The sequence below is a fragment of the Copadichromis virginalis genome, linkage group LG17, assembly GCF_057382275.1.
Source record: "Copadichromis virginalis isolate Kocher_CV1m ecotype Utaka linkage group LG17, C_Virginalis_male_GT1.1, whole genome shotgun sequence".
NCBI classification, from domain to species: domain Eukaryota; kingdom Metazoa; phylum Chordata; class Actinopteri; order Cichliformes; family Cichlidae; genus Copadichromis; species Copadichromis virginalis.
The window spans coordinates 13,302,468-13,317,710 of record NC_140634.1 but is presented as its reverse complement, the minus strand read 5'-3'; the positions used below and the strand labels follow the sequence as shown (position 1 = coordinate 13,317,710).

Below are 15,243 nucleotides of genomic sequence, written 5' to 3'. Positions count from 1 at the left end.
CTTTTTTTTTTTTGGAGGGTTTTTGGCAACTTTTCTGCTTCTTATCCTCCTGTTCTCAGTCACTATCTGTCATCCTGCTATTCCAGTGCCTCTGAGTCAGTACCTACTCAATAAATTCACAAAATACTGCTTCATAAGAAAAAAAAAAGACTTCCCGTGCACAGCCAGCTTTTCTGTCCACAAGTGTAAAATCTCTTTTTGCATATGTCGAGAGCAATAAGCATGATCTGAAAGCTTGCACGAATAAACATTAAAATCATATAAAAATAGCTTTCCTAAAATAGATGCTTTCCTTCCCTTTATTCAGACGGTTGAGTCAAAGGCCGACAGCAGAGGAGCTAGAACAGAGGAACATTCTGAAACGTAAGTCACTTTGCATAACATGAAGGAAAAAGAGAAAAAAAAACTACAGATAAAAATGATTTGTGTGTGAGTGTGTGTGCTTTCTGTGCGGTTTCCTGCAGCTCGAAATGATCTGGAGGAGCAGGAGGAGAAGAGGGAGATCAAGAGGCATCTGTCGAGAAAGGTAAAGGCAAAGAAGATGTGGACAGCGTGTCTTTGATCAATCAGTGCTGAGATGGTTCATAACCCCAACTAGAAATATGAACATGGTTGCCTTGGAGACTAACCTACCGCTCTTCAGACTGCACCCCTTTGAGAAGTAGTTTTTGTGTGTGTCTTAGATCGTCTCCATCGCAGTCACATGTTACTGAATAATAAAGAACACCTGACACAGTAAACGTCAAATTAGAGTATATCTGATGATCCACCATACAGCAACAGTCATTCTGATTATCGAGCACATAAATCTGTGTGTTTGTTTTAGTGTGACCGCCATGGACTGAAGTTCTGGTCTGTTGGTGTGTGCTGATATGATGTGTTTGCTTTTCTCCAAACATCTCTACTTCCATTGTTCCACAAGTTCTTTTAAAGAGAGGAGAGGTTTTCTCCCAGCAATCCTTCCAAACAAGCCATACTCGTTCAGGCTTTTTCTTCTGACATACATTTTAGCATTATCATGCTAATTGAGGCCTGTAGAGTCTGAGATGTAGCTCCTGGGTTTTTTACAATGTATCTAAGTATTTCACCGTCTGAGCTGGGGGTGAATTTGAAAGTTATTAGCTGATGCTAACAATCAGCTGTGTATCCTTTTAAAAACAGCCTAGTCATTCACTCACTACGTGGTTGTACACCACTCTGTGTTTAATCATTTAATCATCTTTGTCATGTCTTCCTCTCCTGACCACAACCTGCTGTGGCAGATGGCCACTCCCTCCCTTAGCCTGTTTCTGCTGGAGATTTCTTCCTCTTAAAAGGGAGTTTTTCCTTCCCACTGTAGCCAAGGCACTTGCTTACAGGGGGCTGCATGATTGTTGAGGTTTTCTGTTTTCTTTGTATTATTGTAGGGTCTTTCCTCGACAATGTAAAGCACCTTGAGGCAACATTTGTTGTGATTTGGTGAATATAAATAAAATTGAACTGAGTTGTAGTTTTCAACAAGTCTCACACATCTTCTGAGCAATCCCAGGTCATTCTTCTTTGGTGAATCTCTCAAGCTCCTCCAGATTTGTTGGTCTTCAGTTCACCACACAGATTTTCAATGAGATTCAAGTCAGGGCTTTGTGCAGGCCAGTCAGTAATTTTCATTTCAGTCTTCTGGAGGTAGATCTTCACAGGAGTGACATGTATTTTGGGTTGTTGTGTTGGAAAACAAAGCACCGGTGCAGATCCAGTTTTGCTGCTGTTTGAGGTTTTCTTTGAAAATCTTCATATATCCTTCTTTCCTCATGATTCCTTGACTAGACTCCCAGTTCCAGACGCACTGAAGTATCAACAGTTCCTCACTTGGCTAAGTTGGTCACTTGTTGGCAGTTGTTCTGAGGATCAGGCAGATCTCTCACTAGTTTTCTTTCCAGAGTCTTTAAAGTCGTTCACTTCCTACCTCTGCCAGGCTTGCTATGTGCTCTGTGGCTTTGAATTTCAATAAATTTCTCACTCCAGTTCTTGACACTGTGATAACATTGTATGTCTATCTGCTCCTTAGTAACCATAGACATTTTTTTCTCATGTAAACTGATTTCGTTTGATGCATGATGCTTTCCCAAGTTACAGCTCAAACTCTGGCTGAAGTTTTTATACTGTGTGTAAATTGGACAGCAACCCGCAGTTTTAATGATTTTATGTGTTTTAAGAATTATAAAGGTAAAGCACATCAAAAAATTGAAATCTGTAAGTTGGGGCTAATCATTTTGTCCTTGTCTGTACACACCTGAAAGTCCAGACCAGCAAACTACAAAAACTTCTGCGTTTGTAGACATCCTTACACTTACTGATAATTAATCGGGTGCACCTGATTAGCAGCACCTGGCTGCCACTTACCCTCCTGGTTCGTAAGGATGTAAGGTCTGGTATTAAAAAAAGGGGAAGTTTTTTATAAAATTGTACAAAACTGTACAAAAGACAAAGTTAACTGTACTGAGGAGCACAAGTTACTTAATGCTGATTGGACAGCACCCATCTGTTCATCCACCTTTCAGCTCAGCCAGAGACCCACAGTCGAGGAGCTGAGAGAGGCGAAGATCCTCATCCGCTTCAGTGACTACGTGGAGGTCGCCGAGGCTCAGGACTACGACAGGAGAGCAGACAAGCCGTGGACTCGGCTAACAGCTACAGATAAGGTTCATTTCTCACAAAGACTGGATTCAAGTAATCTGTACTAGTGTGCTTTATCTAAGTGTGTGTTTCTTTGTTCAGGCTGCCATTAGAAAGGAACTAAATGAGTTTAAAAGCACAGAGATGGAGGTGCATGAGTCGAGCCGTCATTTGACCAGGTATGGAAAAGTTGCACAGAACAGCTAATGAGCTGCCTTACGAAACTGCAAAGCACTCTTTGTTTTGCTTTTTTGTTAAATGAGGTGTGTTGGGGAAGGTGCCAAAGTAAAGGTCATGGTGGAGTTCTGCTATGGACAGCAGTAGTTTTAAGAAGTGTGATTACACTTTTATAGCTGCCTCAGCCTTTATCAGCTAAAGCCTCACGTTGTCAGCTGTAGCTGTACCATGCTGCGCTGCCTCCAGATTGTTAAGCCCATAATTATGAGCAGCCAAGTGTGAAATCTTCAAATTACTTTCCTAGTTGTTGTTTTGTTTTTGTTTTTTTGACGCAAATGCAATATCTCCTACTTTGCAAGTAAACCAGCAGAGGTGTTAACATACTGGTAGAATCATGCTGAAGTCACAGGTGCTAAAATCTGGTGTTGCCATTAAAAATATAGGCTGACTGGAAGTGAAGGTTTTCCTTTCAGGGTATCCTGTCAAATATTTGCTCAGTGAAAAATTCTAATTCGTCATTTGGGTTTTTTGGCTTCTTCTTTTGTCTCCCCTACTCTCAGGTTTCGAGAGCAATGGCAGAAAAGAGGGGGAGCTGTGCTCTTACACACTGTGAGATCTGCTATGATGTGTGGTTTGGAGATGGTGGCGCTGACAAAAAAGACAGGAGGCTGAGTTGGAGGTGTCAGAGTTAAATATGTTGAGGTTTTCTTTGGGAGTGGCCAGACTGGACAGGATTAGAAGCGAGCATATCAGAGGGAAAGCTCAAGCTGAGTTTCTTGGAGACAAAATTGGAGGCAAGGCTTCCCATGGGGCCATGCTTGAAAAAGTTGACAGGGGCCTTCACCATGTTGGCCTTTTTTGTTGCTGGTTTGGCCTGGAGTCTTGCCAAGATGCTAGCTTCTTACAAATTTGAAGAATAACTCCCTAGAACAGGGGAAACTGTACAAACTCTTGGTTTTGGAGTAAAAAGCCATTCCAGCCTTTCCATCAGGGTAGGTGTAGACTTGTCCAACGTTCTTGATGGGCGGACTGGCAGGGATGGAAGGTGCCACCTCATCCTCACTGTCATCTGACCCAGCGCTACTGGTGGACTCCTCGCTGCAGCTGTCATAGCCATCAAACATCCTGAATGAGTCTCGTCGCTTACAATCTGAACCCGGGGTACGATCAGCCAAATCCCTTGAGTCTTCCTTCGGCCATTTATATAAATTCTTTTTTAGTTATCTGCACCTAGGGGTAGAACCTAGCTTTGAATTTTAGTCTACCTAGCAGGATTACCTAGCAGGATATCGACAAATTACTCAGCTGAGATGGTTTTGACATCTTTATAGGAGGGATAGTGGATACGTTGGACAAAGGACGTTGAAGATTGAACTTCCAGGCTCATGAATGAAGTAGTTTAAATAACTTTAAATGGTTGGTGCCAGACAGGCTGCTACGAGTAGTTCAGATTTTCAGGGATTTTCCTGCACAATCATCTCTGTAGTTTACACAGAATGGTCTGAGAAAGCGAAAATATCCAGTGAGCAGCAGTGCTCTGGAAGAAAAGGCCTCGTTGATGCTGGAGGTCAGATGAGGATGTTCTGACTGCTTTGTCTCCTTTTAGATAATTTCATTGTGTCAGAATAAAGAACATTTTTCAAACATGCTCATTTTCTCTTCCTGGTTTCTTCCTACAGGTTTCACAGGCCGTAAGTCGGCTCAGAGACCTCAGCCATGTTTTTAAAATCCCTTAAAGTCTCAAGTGTTCAGACTGCTACAGATTTCCAACATCAACTTCGAACTGGCTTCATCACACAAGTTTGAGCCATTACAGGAAACGGGAGAAAAACACTGAGATGGACGGATCAATGACTGTCTCCCCTCTGTGGAGATTTTGGTGACTTCTTGATATTCAAAAGCTTTTAATTGTATTTTTTTTATGATGAAGAGGTGGTGATATCTTTACTTTGCAGCACTTCTTTTTTCTTTTTTTTTTTAAACAAGGCTCCTGGAGGTCCAACACAGAATCTGTGCCAATTTTACAGGATGGGGACGGTAAAAGATGAAACACAGGGTCTTTATTTCACTCTCACTGTTTTCATGCCTGTACCATATTTTCATCGGGCAGAATTTTTCCTTTGAGTATGCTTGTGTTAGCTTGATTTTACTCCACGTATGACATCTCAGTAATCATTTCTCTTTGCCAGAGGCATGAAAACATTCCACAAGTGTGTACTATTGCAGGCAGCTGAAGCTTAAGCCAAATTGCCCTAAAATTCTAATCAAAGTCCAAGAGTGCTCTCTACAACAAAAGGAAATTCCTGTCTCCAAACACTTTCACATCAATCCGCTGAGCAATAATGTCAGATTCTCTCTTTTACATCAATCTAGTTGTGGGCTGCGTTCGAGTGTTCAAACACTTTTCAAACTTCAGATTCCCATTTTAAACCAAAGCAACTTGACCTGTTGTGAAAGCCGTCACCTTGAATGGAGAATTCTGGAGTGACGAGTATCAAGAGTTCAGTAACCCACTGTGTCACTGTGCCTACAGGCGTGTTTACAGGGATTTCAAAGTTGCCAAATAACCTTGTTTATTTGATACAGAATATTATCTGTAGACACAGTAAAATGTTACTGAGCTCTCTGCTGAATTACAAGAAGGACTGTGTTTGCATTTCACCTTTTATTGTCTGACATGAGCCTTTTTGGTACGAAACGTGTCAATCCTGCCACCTTACGATTTGCCTTTTTTTTCCTCTCCCTTTTTAATGGTTTACACTTAAGATTGGGTCCATGAATTGGAGGTTTTTACCATGTTATTGGTGAGAACAAGCTGCGTGGGTTATGATTGTGTATCTGAGTGTGTGCGTATGCAAGAGTCAGTAATATTACTGTCACTTGTACGTGTTTAAAAAATGTTTTGAGAAAACTCTTCTCAGAATTCTAAGAGGATGTACATAAATTAAAAGGATTTTCAAATGTTCTTTTGTAAAGCAGAAAGACCTGCATGTGGGTATTAATTTATTGTGAGTCTTCTATGATGTATGCAGTTTCTTAAAGAAAGAAACTTATTAAAAAAATAATAAGTTACAGCCTCGTCTGGTTTTTTTCCCCCAACCCACCACCAACTCAAGTCTCTTTCACCAGAATGGTTTGCCAGAGTCGCAGGGGAAACCTGGAAAATCAACAGTATGAAAAGGGTCCCCATGGTTTATCAAAAGCAGCCATGATGAGTTTTCAGTTCAGTTCAGTTACGCAGAGACAAAGCCCCGTGGACGGCGAGTGCCGCAGTGTCTTAGTGAAGCATTGCGAGTCCAGGTGGATTTCAGGAAAGAAGATTACTTCTGGTTCCAGATATTTTCCTTGTCTGGCTCCGTGTTGCTATATAGCATGGATCAGGGTGCCGGAGTACTTATGCCACAAATCAATGGCTTTAGTGACAATGGCATCTGTGTTCTCCTGCGGTATCTGGAAGAGAGATTGAAGGGAAATATCATACAAAGCACATGCTAGGAGAGAATATGTGTCTGGATTTGAAAAGCTACAACGTAGGGGTCCAACTGTACATCTATCTGTCCTGTTAGGTCAAGGACGTCCAGTTCACCATGAGACTCGTTCAGTTGAATACACCCAGTGACCCAAACAAGTGCTATCAGTTTAGTCTTACATCTACATTCTGACACTGCAGCAGGTGTTTTGGCAGTGCACCAGTTGATGTCTCTCACCTATCTGAACTACAGCACAAGGAAAAAGATTTATTAAAAAAATGTGTTCACTCATTCTATACATTCTAAGTGTCATTCAGTCACAACCAGAACCTGCAACGTCTGCTTGAATGGGTCGAATCAGAGCACCCGACTGGTAAGAGTCCGATCATCTCCATTGACTCCAGTGGACAGTTTGCTTGTTTGTTTGTTTTGTTTTACAGAAATAATGGATCACAGAGCTGGAAGTTAGCAACACACACTTGCAGAACTGCATATTTATGAAGTAAGATATTAAAAAAAAAAACTAAATTGTATTAGTGCACATCAATCAAACTCACTTGTGTATTTAAAACATGTTGGTTAATTATCCAAAAATGAATTTGCAGATTTTGGGCATGTTAATTGAGGCCAAATTAGGCTAGCACAATATTAACTAGGAACAACTAATCGCCTGTACATTCTTTTTATCTTAATGTTATTTCATCCAAAATTATATCATCAGAAAAAAGCCTACAAATCCTGCCAACTGTAACTGCTGTATCTGCATCTGATTTACTGTACTAACTCAAAAACCAAGGCTGGAGTGTTTATTGTTTATCAGAATCCAGGTATTGTTGGACCCATACTGTGAGACACAGTTGTCTCTTATACTTACATTGCACAAGAATTTGACCATGCCCTCTGGCCGGTTGATGCCCATCAAAATAATTTTGTAGCTGAGCAGGATCTCCAGGGCCACAAATACCAGGATCTTACACGAGCCACTGATCACCTTGTCCCACACCCTAAAGACAAGGGAAGACCACAATCAGACCAATAAAAGAGCCAACATACTACCCAGCACGTCCTAGAGCACACTTAAAGTTAAAGTTTGATAAACATAAATTTAATACAATTACTAGAATTTTTTTTTAATACTTCACATGCTTTAAAAAGACTGGCTGTCACTTCACATTTACTAATTAAGGCTGTAGGATATTCCCAAGGTGAGCCAAGAGCTATGGAATTTGTTCGATGTGTTTCATTATTCTCTGGGTCTGTAAATAAATTGTATATAAATAAGAAAGTACCTCCAAAATCTGTGTAATCTGTCCTCAACACAAAAATCCATTTTATGCTGGAAGTAAATTTTCGGCTACACTCCACAAACCCTTGAGAATGTGGAAACCATGAATTGGCCTTCAGGTGACCTCTATGACACAGTAACAGAGCGCTTTGACAAACAGTTAAGACAATCCGGACAAAGTGCAGCTTTTATGCACCTTTATGCTGACAATTTTTGCTTATTCATTAACACTGAAATCGACAAACTCAACAGTTCCTGTAGATGGACTTTTGGGTAGAGTCAGCTGTTGCTACACGGCTTGTTGAGCCATGCCATTCTTTGTAAATTGTGACTTTGGTTGATGAAGAAAAGATGGCTGGCAGCCTTCTGAGTAAGACACAATGTGGAACCCTATATAAAAGTTTTCTGCCATGCTGCCATGACTCCATGCTAAAGAAATGCAAGAATGCCCTTTAGCTTATGAGAATGCAGCTACCCCTTGTTTTGTTGGCTCAATCCAAAGATGGTGAAATGAGCAGCTTCTGGAGTGAACAGTTAACTGACCTTTGCAGACTGGATTCAGGCAAGCAGCCAGCAAAGCAGCATCTGAACCAGAGGTTGTAGGGTAGCTGATGCAGGGCTCCGCTGTTCTTCAGATGGTTTAGCAGTCGAGGTTCCTCCTGACTCAGATAATGCTCCAGGCTCTTTGGCTACCCCAGGAGGAAAATAACAAAGTCTTTATTTTAAGATCTTTGTGATTCAGATTGTTGGATCATGAGAACTTTACCATTATGCATTATACAGATTGTACAAATTGAAGTTACACCAAGATACACTCTCACTCAGTGTCTCAGCGTTCTGTCAAAAATACATCAAAATATGTAGATTCACAAATTTATAAACATATAAGCAGTGTTGGGAAGGTGTATGTATTCCACTACAGATTACATGATTACAGAATACATGCCCCAAAATGTATTTTGTAACGTATTCCATTACGTTACTCAATGAGAGTAATATATTCTGAATACTTTGGATTACTTAATATATTATCATGCTTTTTACAACTACATGAATGTACTATTGCTGTGTGATTTATTACTATTACTGAAGGTTACTCGCCATACCAATAACAACTAGATGTTTAAATCTTAATATAAATGAGTAACAGTAGGTGGACATTAGGTAAGGCTGCACTTTTTGCAGCGATCTCGTATAGAAAACTAATCGCGCGGATATAAAACAGGTCCACAGCTCCGAACCGTAGTAAAGGGACCTCTGGCTAATACGTCGGGTTCGTGTCGGGCTCGTAGCCGAAAACTAGCTTTACTTTGTTGTCTAGGCCAACTTTGCTATTGAGAGACAGAGAGAGGCGAGTCTACAGTCGACTCTTAATAGCTTACTTACAACTGGGCTACACTGCCCATGAGGCTACATTCTTTAGGCCTATGCCTGCAACACTCTGTCTATTGCCTTCATATTGAATAATTTTTTGAACAATAATTTTTAACAATATTTCATCACGTCATTATGTGGGCTGCAAGTAGACGTGAGCCGCGAGATTGAGACACAGGCATTAGAGCCTCTTAATGGGTGTTTTGTTTGAGTTTCCACCAGCGTGGAATTACCAAAAATAGAGAGGATATAGCCCAACATATGAAACAGGAAAAGACCGCCGTGTAATCCCTTTATTTCAACTGTATTCTGAATATCACCTTTTTAAACGGTAACTGTAACGGAATACAGTTACTCATATTTTGTATTTTAAATACGTAAAGGCGTTACATGTATTCTGTTACTCCCCAACACTGCATGCAAGTACAGCTGTCACTGTTTTAAAATCCTCAACTGTGTGAAACGGAGCACACGTGCATGGGCCTCAGCTCTACTTTGACAGTTCGCCTTAAATAGAAAGTAAGCAGCCTTTAAAAAAACTCATTAGACTCAGCAGAACAGCTGTCTGTATGCACACAGCTGCGAGGGTTATTTATAACAACATTATCAGTGCAGCATTATCTCCAACATTATTAAACTTCACAAAGATGAGCAGTCTTTTATTCACACTGCTCATTAAAAACTGACGTACAGGAAAAGAAATTACATAAACACACTTTCATCACCTAGTTCTCATCATTTGTCCTCAATTCTTACTGCAATTTATCCTTTCTGTGACCAAAACTATCCAGAAAATGATTTAGTTTAATTGAAGAATGTTTTCTAACCATTGTCTTTTTTCTGGTCAACATCTGAGGCCTGTACTATGAAGCAGGATTAGGGATTTAGATTTATTGTATCACCTGCATTGTGCATTAAAGCTCTTCATATTTTTCCAATTTAAACTATGTTTTGTAAAATATGCTGCTGTGCTGACAGCACACCTGGCCATATGTTACCAAGACTGTCCCTTTACTTTGAATGGGCTCACTTAGATAGCTAACGCCTGGGTTACTTCATTTGACTACTGAACACCTTCATGTAACCATTTAATGAGGCTTATGTTGTTATAGTTTTTGCTTTGTCGTTTTTCAACAATCTTCTTGTGGTGTGTCTGTGAGCGACGCAGTGTCTGCATATGTACCTTTATCACAAAACGTATCTAAAAAAGCTGCACTAGTATTCCCGTTCTTTTAGTTAATCTATTAACAATGTCAAACAGTTTGACAGGCTTATAGTATTTTTGCACCAAAAAGGTGCTTCACAAAGAGCTAGTAGCTGGAAACTTGGCACACCTCGGGATGGTGTACAGTGTGTGAAATGATGAAAACTAAACATTAAACACTTACAAGGTGAGGTACTGAGTCTCCAAACTTTGTATGGTACTGGTTGACAAAACACTTGACGAGCCAGTAGCAGTCAACAGGATCATCTACAATCTCTTCCATGGCTCGGCTGATGGAGAGGAAGTCTTCATTCTCTTCATCCTGGTGAAGAAGAAAAAAACAAAAGAAAACATATCAACAACACAGACCCAGAGAAAAACACTTAAAATAAAATCTGTACTTTTTATGTGGTCATTGTTTCTTAACGATCAAACAGCTATACAACAACACTTTCATTGAATAGAACAGAATCTTTATTGTCACTGTTACAAGAACAATGAAACACAGTTTGGCATCTCTCCGTTGGCAGCATGTAGATTTACATTCAGTTTGTTTAAGGACAGGAGAAGAAGATAAAAATAGGCATAGGTTTTAGGGGTATCTACTCAGGGAATGTGTGTGACACACAATGTGTGTAATACTATTGACAATGCCTTGGTTAGTATCATTATTTTCAATCTCACATGTCTGAATTTACAGCTATTTTTTCATTGACATACTGTATTAACACAACCGATCTAAAAATCACACACAAAAAGCTCCCCATAAAAACCTAGTAGGAAAAAGTTACCAGAGGGGATAAATTCAGTTTTAGAATTTAGATTCAATGTTAACTGTAGCTAAGTTCAAATTGTTAATGCTAGCTTATTTTAATCAACAGCATTGTCATAAGCAAAACTAGGGTGGCAAAAGATTATTTTAGGGTGGCACATACCACACCATGCCACCCCTGTAGATTGGCCCTGTTCACTGCAAAACCAAGACGCCGCGTGTTAACATCTCCCCACACACCCAAACAAAAAAACAAAAACAAAAAAACCAGTTAAATAAACCATCTGTGATACCTGTGACTGTTCTTGGGCAGTTGTTTTAGTCACTATCCAGACTTTTGTTTCTGTAGTTTGATATCATCACATTTTTTTATTTTCCAATTTTTAGATGTTATAAGCATGACATTATAATTTCAATTGCTTATTTTGTCTTGTGAATTCTTGCTTGATGTACTTTTTGTTGCTATGATCTTTTGTTTGATCTTAAATTCTGCTGCTCAACCCACAAATGCATTTTCTTTACAAATGTGGCACCATTTAAGGGGAAACAAACAGGCTTTCGAACAGTGTGAGAATTATTTTTTCACTGTCACAAGAAAGAAATATGTGACAAAACACAAATTTACATCCTTTTCGCTTATTATGGACTGATATACTTTATTTTTTACCGGGGGTGAAGTCTCAGAGCATCGCGGGAGGGTCTGGCTCTCCAGTTGGAACATCCGCAAGTAAACATGGGTGGAGGGTGTGGAGGAGTTGATGTATCTCATCACTTCCAGAGCTTCCAGGATATCCTGATACTGCTCCTTCCTGTAGCCCCCAACCAGAGCATGAGAGTCACTGTGTGGAGGTAGGATGCCTGCAGGCACAGATGACTTCTAGTTAAGAAATGTATACATACACATTTAACAAAACTGAGTTAATTTTAAAAAAGGAGTGCAGTGTTCAGTTGTGTTGGACAGATTAACCTATTTAGCATAAATAAGTTCCAAACAAGAGAAATAGAAGTAAACGAAACATGTGTTTACATGCAGCTCTTAGCCTTGCATATGGCTGCATATGTCTATACTGCAAATCACAATTACTGAAAATGAATATTTTAAATATAGTTTTTAAAAAAAATCTTTAAAGACTAGTGCAGTACAATAGCTAAGTGATTCTCTCCTGTATTTTTTGTTTCTACCCATCTAGTCAAATCTGCACAACTGAAGAGGGTGACAGGGTGAACACCTGATCGCATGTGATTCTTACCCAGCAGTACCTTCCACACATGAATCCTGTACATGGAAGGAAGGGGGAACCTCTGACTGAAGGTGCTTAGCTTTTCTAAATCTGTAAGAGAGCAAAACTCTTCAGGTATGAAGTTTAAAAAAAGGGAAATTGAAAAAAAAAAAATATAAAAATACATTTATTTATTTTTTTGGTCTGGCTTTTTCCAGACCAAAAAAAAAACATGAAAAATGTGTCATTGTACATGCATATGTGTGCATGTGTGTGTGTGTGTTCCGTGTTCAGCCAAGAGAAAGTGTCCCTTCAGTCAGTTAGGCAAAAGTCAGCAATCTTAGGTCGACACAGGTGGTCTTGAATGAGGGGGGAGGCAGTCACAACACAGTCTTGTTATCTAAGGGAGAATTTTTTTATTTCCATCAGCTTTTGCCTTGAGCATCCAGCTGGCGCCAGGGGGTGCCGCATGAGATAAAGATGGTAGTTGTTTTGGTTAGCGGAACAAACAGCTTCCAATTTTACAACCAGCCTTGTGGGATTTTGAACAGCTGTAGCCGCTTCTTGTTCTTCAATAAGCCAGGCCCGAGCCAGCTCCAATCAGCCAGAACTCTGCTATTGTGGTTCCAAATTGGTAGATGTCGTTCAATGTCCTCCATCGAGAGCGTCGTCACACACATGATGCAACCAACCATCGAGTACCCGGCAGCAAACGTCTCCACAGGACAATTGGGCTCTCCCAGGCCCAGGAGTTGTCAGTTTCGTTAAGGGACCAAATCCATAATTCTTCTTTAGGTTTTTAGAGAACAAGTCTGGGAGACTCTCTTAGGGTTAGAGAATAAGCGAGACTATACAAAAGACACGAGAAGCCAAGCTGGAAAGATAAGGGAGAGGGAGAAGGAGAAAGATGTACTCCATTTTACAGTGTATGACTCAGGAAAACAATCCTGCTCAATTATTCATTCAAGTTTGAGATCTGTGGCAGTAAAAGAGGAAAATGTTAACACTGGAATGTTTTTCCTCCTTGGAAACCTGCAACATGACCAAGAAGGTGCCCTTCATTTAAACGTTCCTCAGTTGTTAGTAAGGGACCCAAAGTGTGCGAAGAACATATATCTCAAGCCATTACACACCATCAACCACCATCAACAACCAACCACCAGCCGGAGCCACTGACACATGGCAAGATGCATGCTTTCATGTTATGTGCACCATATTTTAACCATTCATCCGTCTACCATTTGAATGCTGCAGCAGAAATCAAGACTTATCAGATCAGACAATGTTTTCTACTGTTCAATTCCAATCAGCCCATGACGATTAGAGTCTCCGTTTTCTGTTATCAATTGACAGGAGTGGCACCTTCTGCTGCTGAAGCCAATCTGCTCCTAAGTTTTACATGCCGTGCATTCATATTGGCACTTCTGCATAACTAGTTCCAATGGGTGGTTCTTTAAGCTACTGTTGCCTCCCTATCAGCTCAAGCAGCCTGGCAATCCTCCTCTGACTTCTGCCATCAACAAGGCATTTTCACCAAGAGAACTGCTGCACAGTGCATATTTTCTCTGCAAACCCCTGAGTGGCCTGTGCCACTCCGATGATGACAAATCAGATGATGCAAACAACCATGCCGCATTCAAAAATCACTTAAACCACCTTTCTTCATTTTGCAAGACTCAGTTTGAACTTCGGCAGGTAATCTTGATTATGTTTACATGCCTAAATGCATTCAGTTGCTATCACGTGATTGGCTTATGAGATATTTGCGGTAATGAGTAGCTGAACAGGTGTCTTTAATAAAGTGTTCGTAAGATTATATTATAGCATAGCATTGGCTTACAGGTATATTGTTATTGTCATGGTAGTGCGGACGCTTAGCTAGCAAGAGACTTTACACTTATGCTACCTATGCTAGCACGAGCGATAATTTTCCGTTACCCACCCAGAGGATTGTCTTTGAGTAGTATCTCCAGGGACTTCTTCTCCTCCACTCCTCTGAAACCCACTTTCTCGTAGTATGCAGAGCGAAAATTTCTCTGTGGGTCGTCAGCCATGGTGCCGCCTGGACAGTTAAACATGTGCATTTCAAACTAAAGAAAAGCAAACTTTAAGTATTAGCCTGTTTTAGCCTGCATGGACATAAGACAAAGTTTCTCGTCCAGACGTGCAGCTTGGGGGAAAACAGAAAAATGTTTTTAATTTGGCTGACTAAAAAAGTTAATTACGACTCCCTGCAGTTTGCTGGAACACAAACACAGTGAACACAAAGACTCCTGCCTTGACGTTTCAAAGCGTTTCGGGCTCCCGCGACCCTCAGACAGCTGCCCCACAGCTGTTTGCTACATAACGTCAGCAAACAAGCTAGTGTTAGCTTAGGAACAGATAACCAGCTAAAAGCATAACTACTCTAAAGTAAAAATTCTCTGAGAGACTACTAAAAAGTATTAAAGTGGCCATCACAACCAGTGATAAGAACAATTTAAACAGATAAAAAAATCTACAGATAAATTGACAACCTCCTCCGGATGCCATACAATGTTGTTATGAAAACCCTTCCGGGTGATACTATCAAAATAAATTCCGTAGCAACGTTCCAAATATGAAAAATATTTTTATTTTGAAAATATAGATTACCATGCTACGCCTCATATACGATTGCACTTTCAACTCTGCTTGCCTTGCATTTCTTGATCTTTATCTTGCAGGTTATTTATACTACATCATTTATAAACAAATAACTAATAAAGAAAAATCAACAAGCTTCTTTCTTTAAGGGAAAGGTGTGTCACAGCTTTCATAACCCACTTAGAATACTATTTAGATTTAGATTGCTACTTTTTAGACTTCCTATATTCATTTTATTTTATTGAACTTTTCTGAGACATTTTTGCCTTTTCGAGCTATTTTGTTTTGTCAGATTCTATCATACTATTCTACTTTATGCATCTACCATGTTATTGCCTGTGTTAACTGTTTTGGGTGCCCTAACACCAGTTGCTCAGTTTTATTTCTTTCAAATCAAACCTTAATCTGAAAAATGCATTTGATTACTTGTGATAATGCCAAGGCTGAAGCAATAAAATACAAAT

At 40.0% G+C, this 15,243-nt stretch overlaps 2 protein-coding genes across 6 annotated transcripts in view; one reads left to right on the top strand and one right to left on the bottom strand.

Annotated features, from left to right (window-relative positions):
* phactr1 (phosphatase and actin regulator 1) overlaps nucleotides 1-5,903 on the top strand; it is a 48,074-nt gene extending 42,171 nt beyond the window's left edge. For both annotated transcript variants that reach the window (XM_085437344.1, XM_085437343.1), the window contains exons 9-13: nucleotides 308-363; nucleotides 465-526; nucleotides 2,538-2,678; nucleotides 2,755-2,831; nucleotides 4,509-5,903. In XM_085437344.1, the coding sequence (XP_085293470.1) occupies nucleotides 308-363; nucleotides 465-526; nucleotides 2,538-2,678; nucleotides 2,755-2,831; nucleotides 4,509-4,524 (352 nt within the window). In that variant the 3' untranslated portion in view covers nucleotides 4,525-5,903. The remainder of the gene's footprint in view (nucleotides 1-307; nucleotides 364-464; nucleotides 527-2,537; nucleotides 2,679-2,754; nucleotides 2,832-4,508) is intronic.
* Nucleotides 5,820-14,742, bottom strand: tbc1d7 (TBC1 domain family, member 7). 4 transcript variants are annotated; one of them, XM_085437347.1, is made up of 8 exons: nucleotides 14,671-14,742; nucleotides 14,097-14,216; nucleotides 12,185-12,265; nucleotides 11,602-11,792; nucleotides 10,347-10,484; nucleotides 8,128-8,273; nucleotides 7,174-7,303; nucleotides 5,820-6,279 (listed from the first exon to the last, which is right to left on the bottom strand). In XM_085437347.1, the coding sequence occupies exons 1-8, from the start codon at nucleotides 14,684-14,686 to the stop codon at nucleotides 6,193-6,195; spliced, it is 909 nt and encodes a 302-aa protein (XP_085293473.1). In that variant the 5' UTR covers nucleotides 14,687-14,742; the 3' UTR covers nucleotides 5,820-6,192. The 4 variants fall into 4 exon arrangements, with proteins under 4 accessions (XP_085293473.1, XP_085293472.1, XP_085293474.1 ...); XM_085437346.1 differs by having other exon boundaries at nucleotides 5,820-6,138; nucleotides 6,174-6,279; nucleotides 14,097-14,715; XM_085437348.1 differs by having other exon boundaries at nucleotides 14,432-14,715.
* Between the last annotated feature and the right edge of the window lie 501 nt (nucleotides 14,743-15,243).

What these genes read in the sequence shown, in the direction of transcription:
- tbc1d7 (XM_085437345.1), bottom strand. Translation starts at nt 14,238, where the DNA reads ATGCACATGTTTAACTGTCCAGGCGGCACCATGGCTGACGACCCACAG. An exon ending in CCTGAATCCAGTCTGCAAAG is followed by an intron (nt 7,304 to 8,127) that starts GTCAGTTAACTG and finishes CCTTGTCTTTAG; the next exon opens with GGTGTGGGACAAGGTGATCA. An exon ending in TGGTCAAATTCTTGTGCAAT is followed by an intron (nt 6,280 to 7,173) that starts GTAAGTATAAGA and finishes TCTCTCTTCCAG; the next exon opens with ATACCGCAGGAGAACACAGA.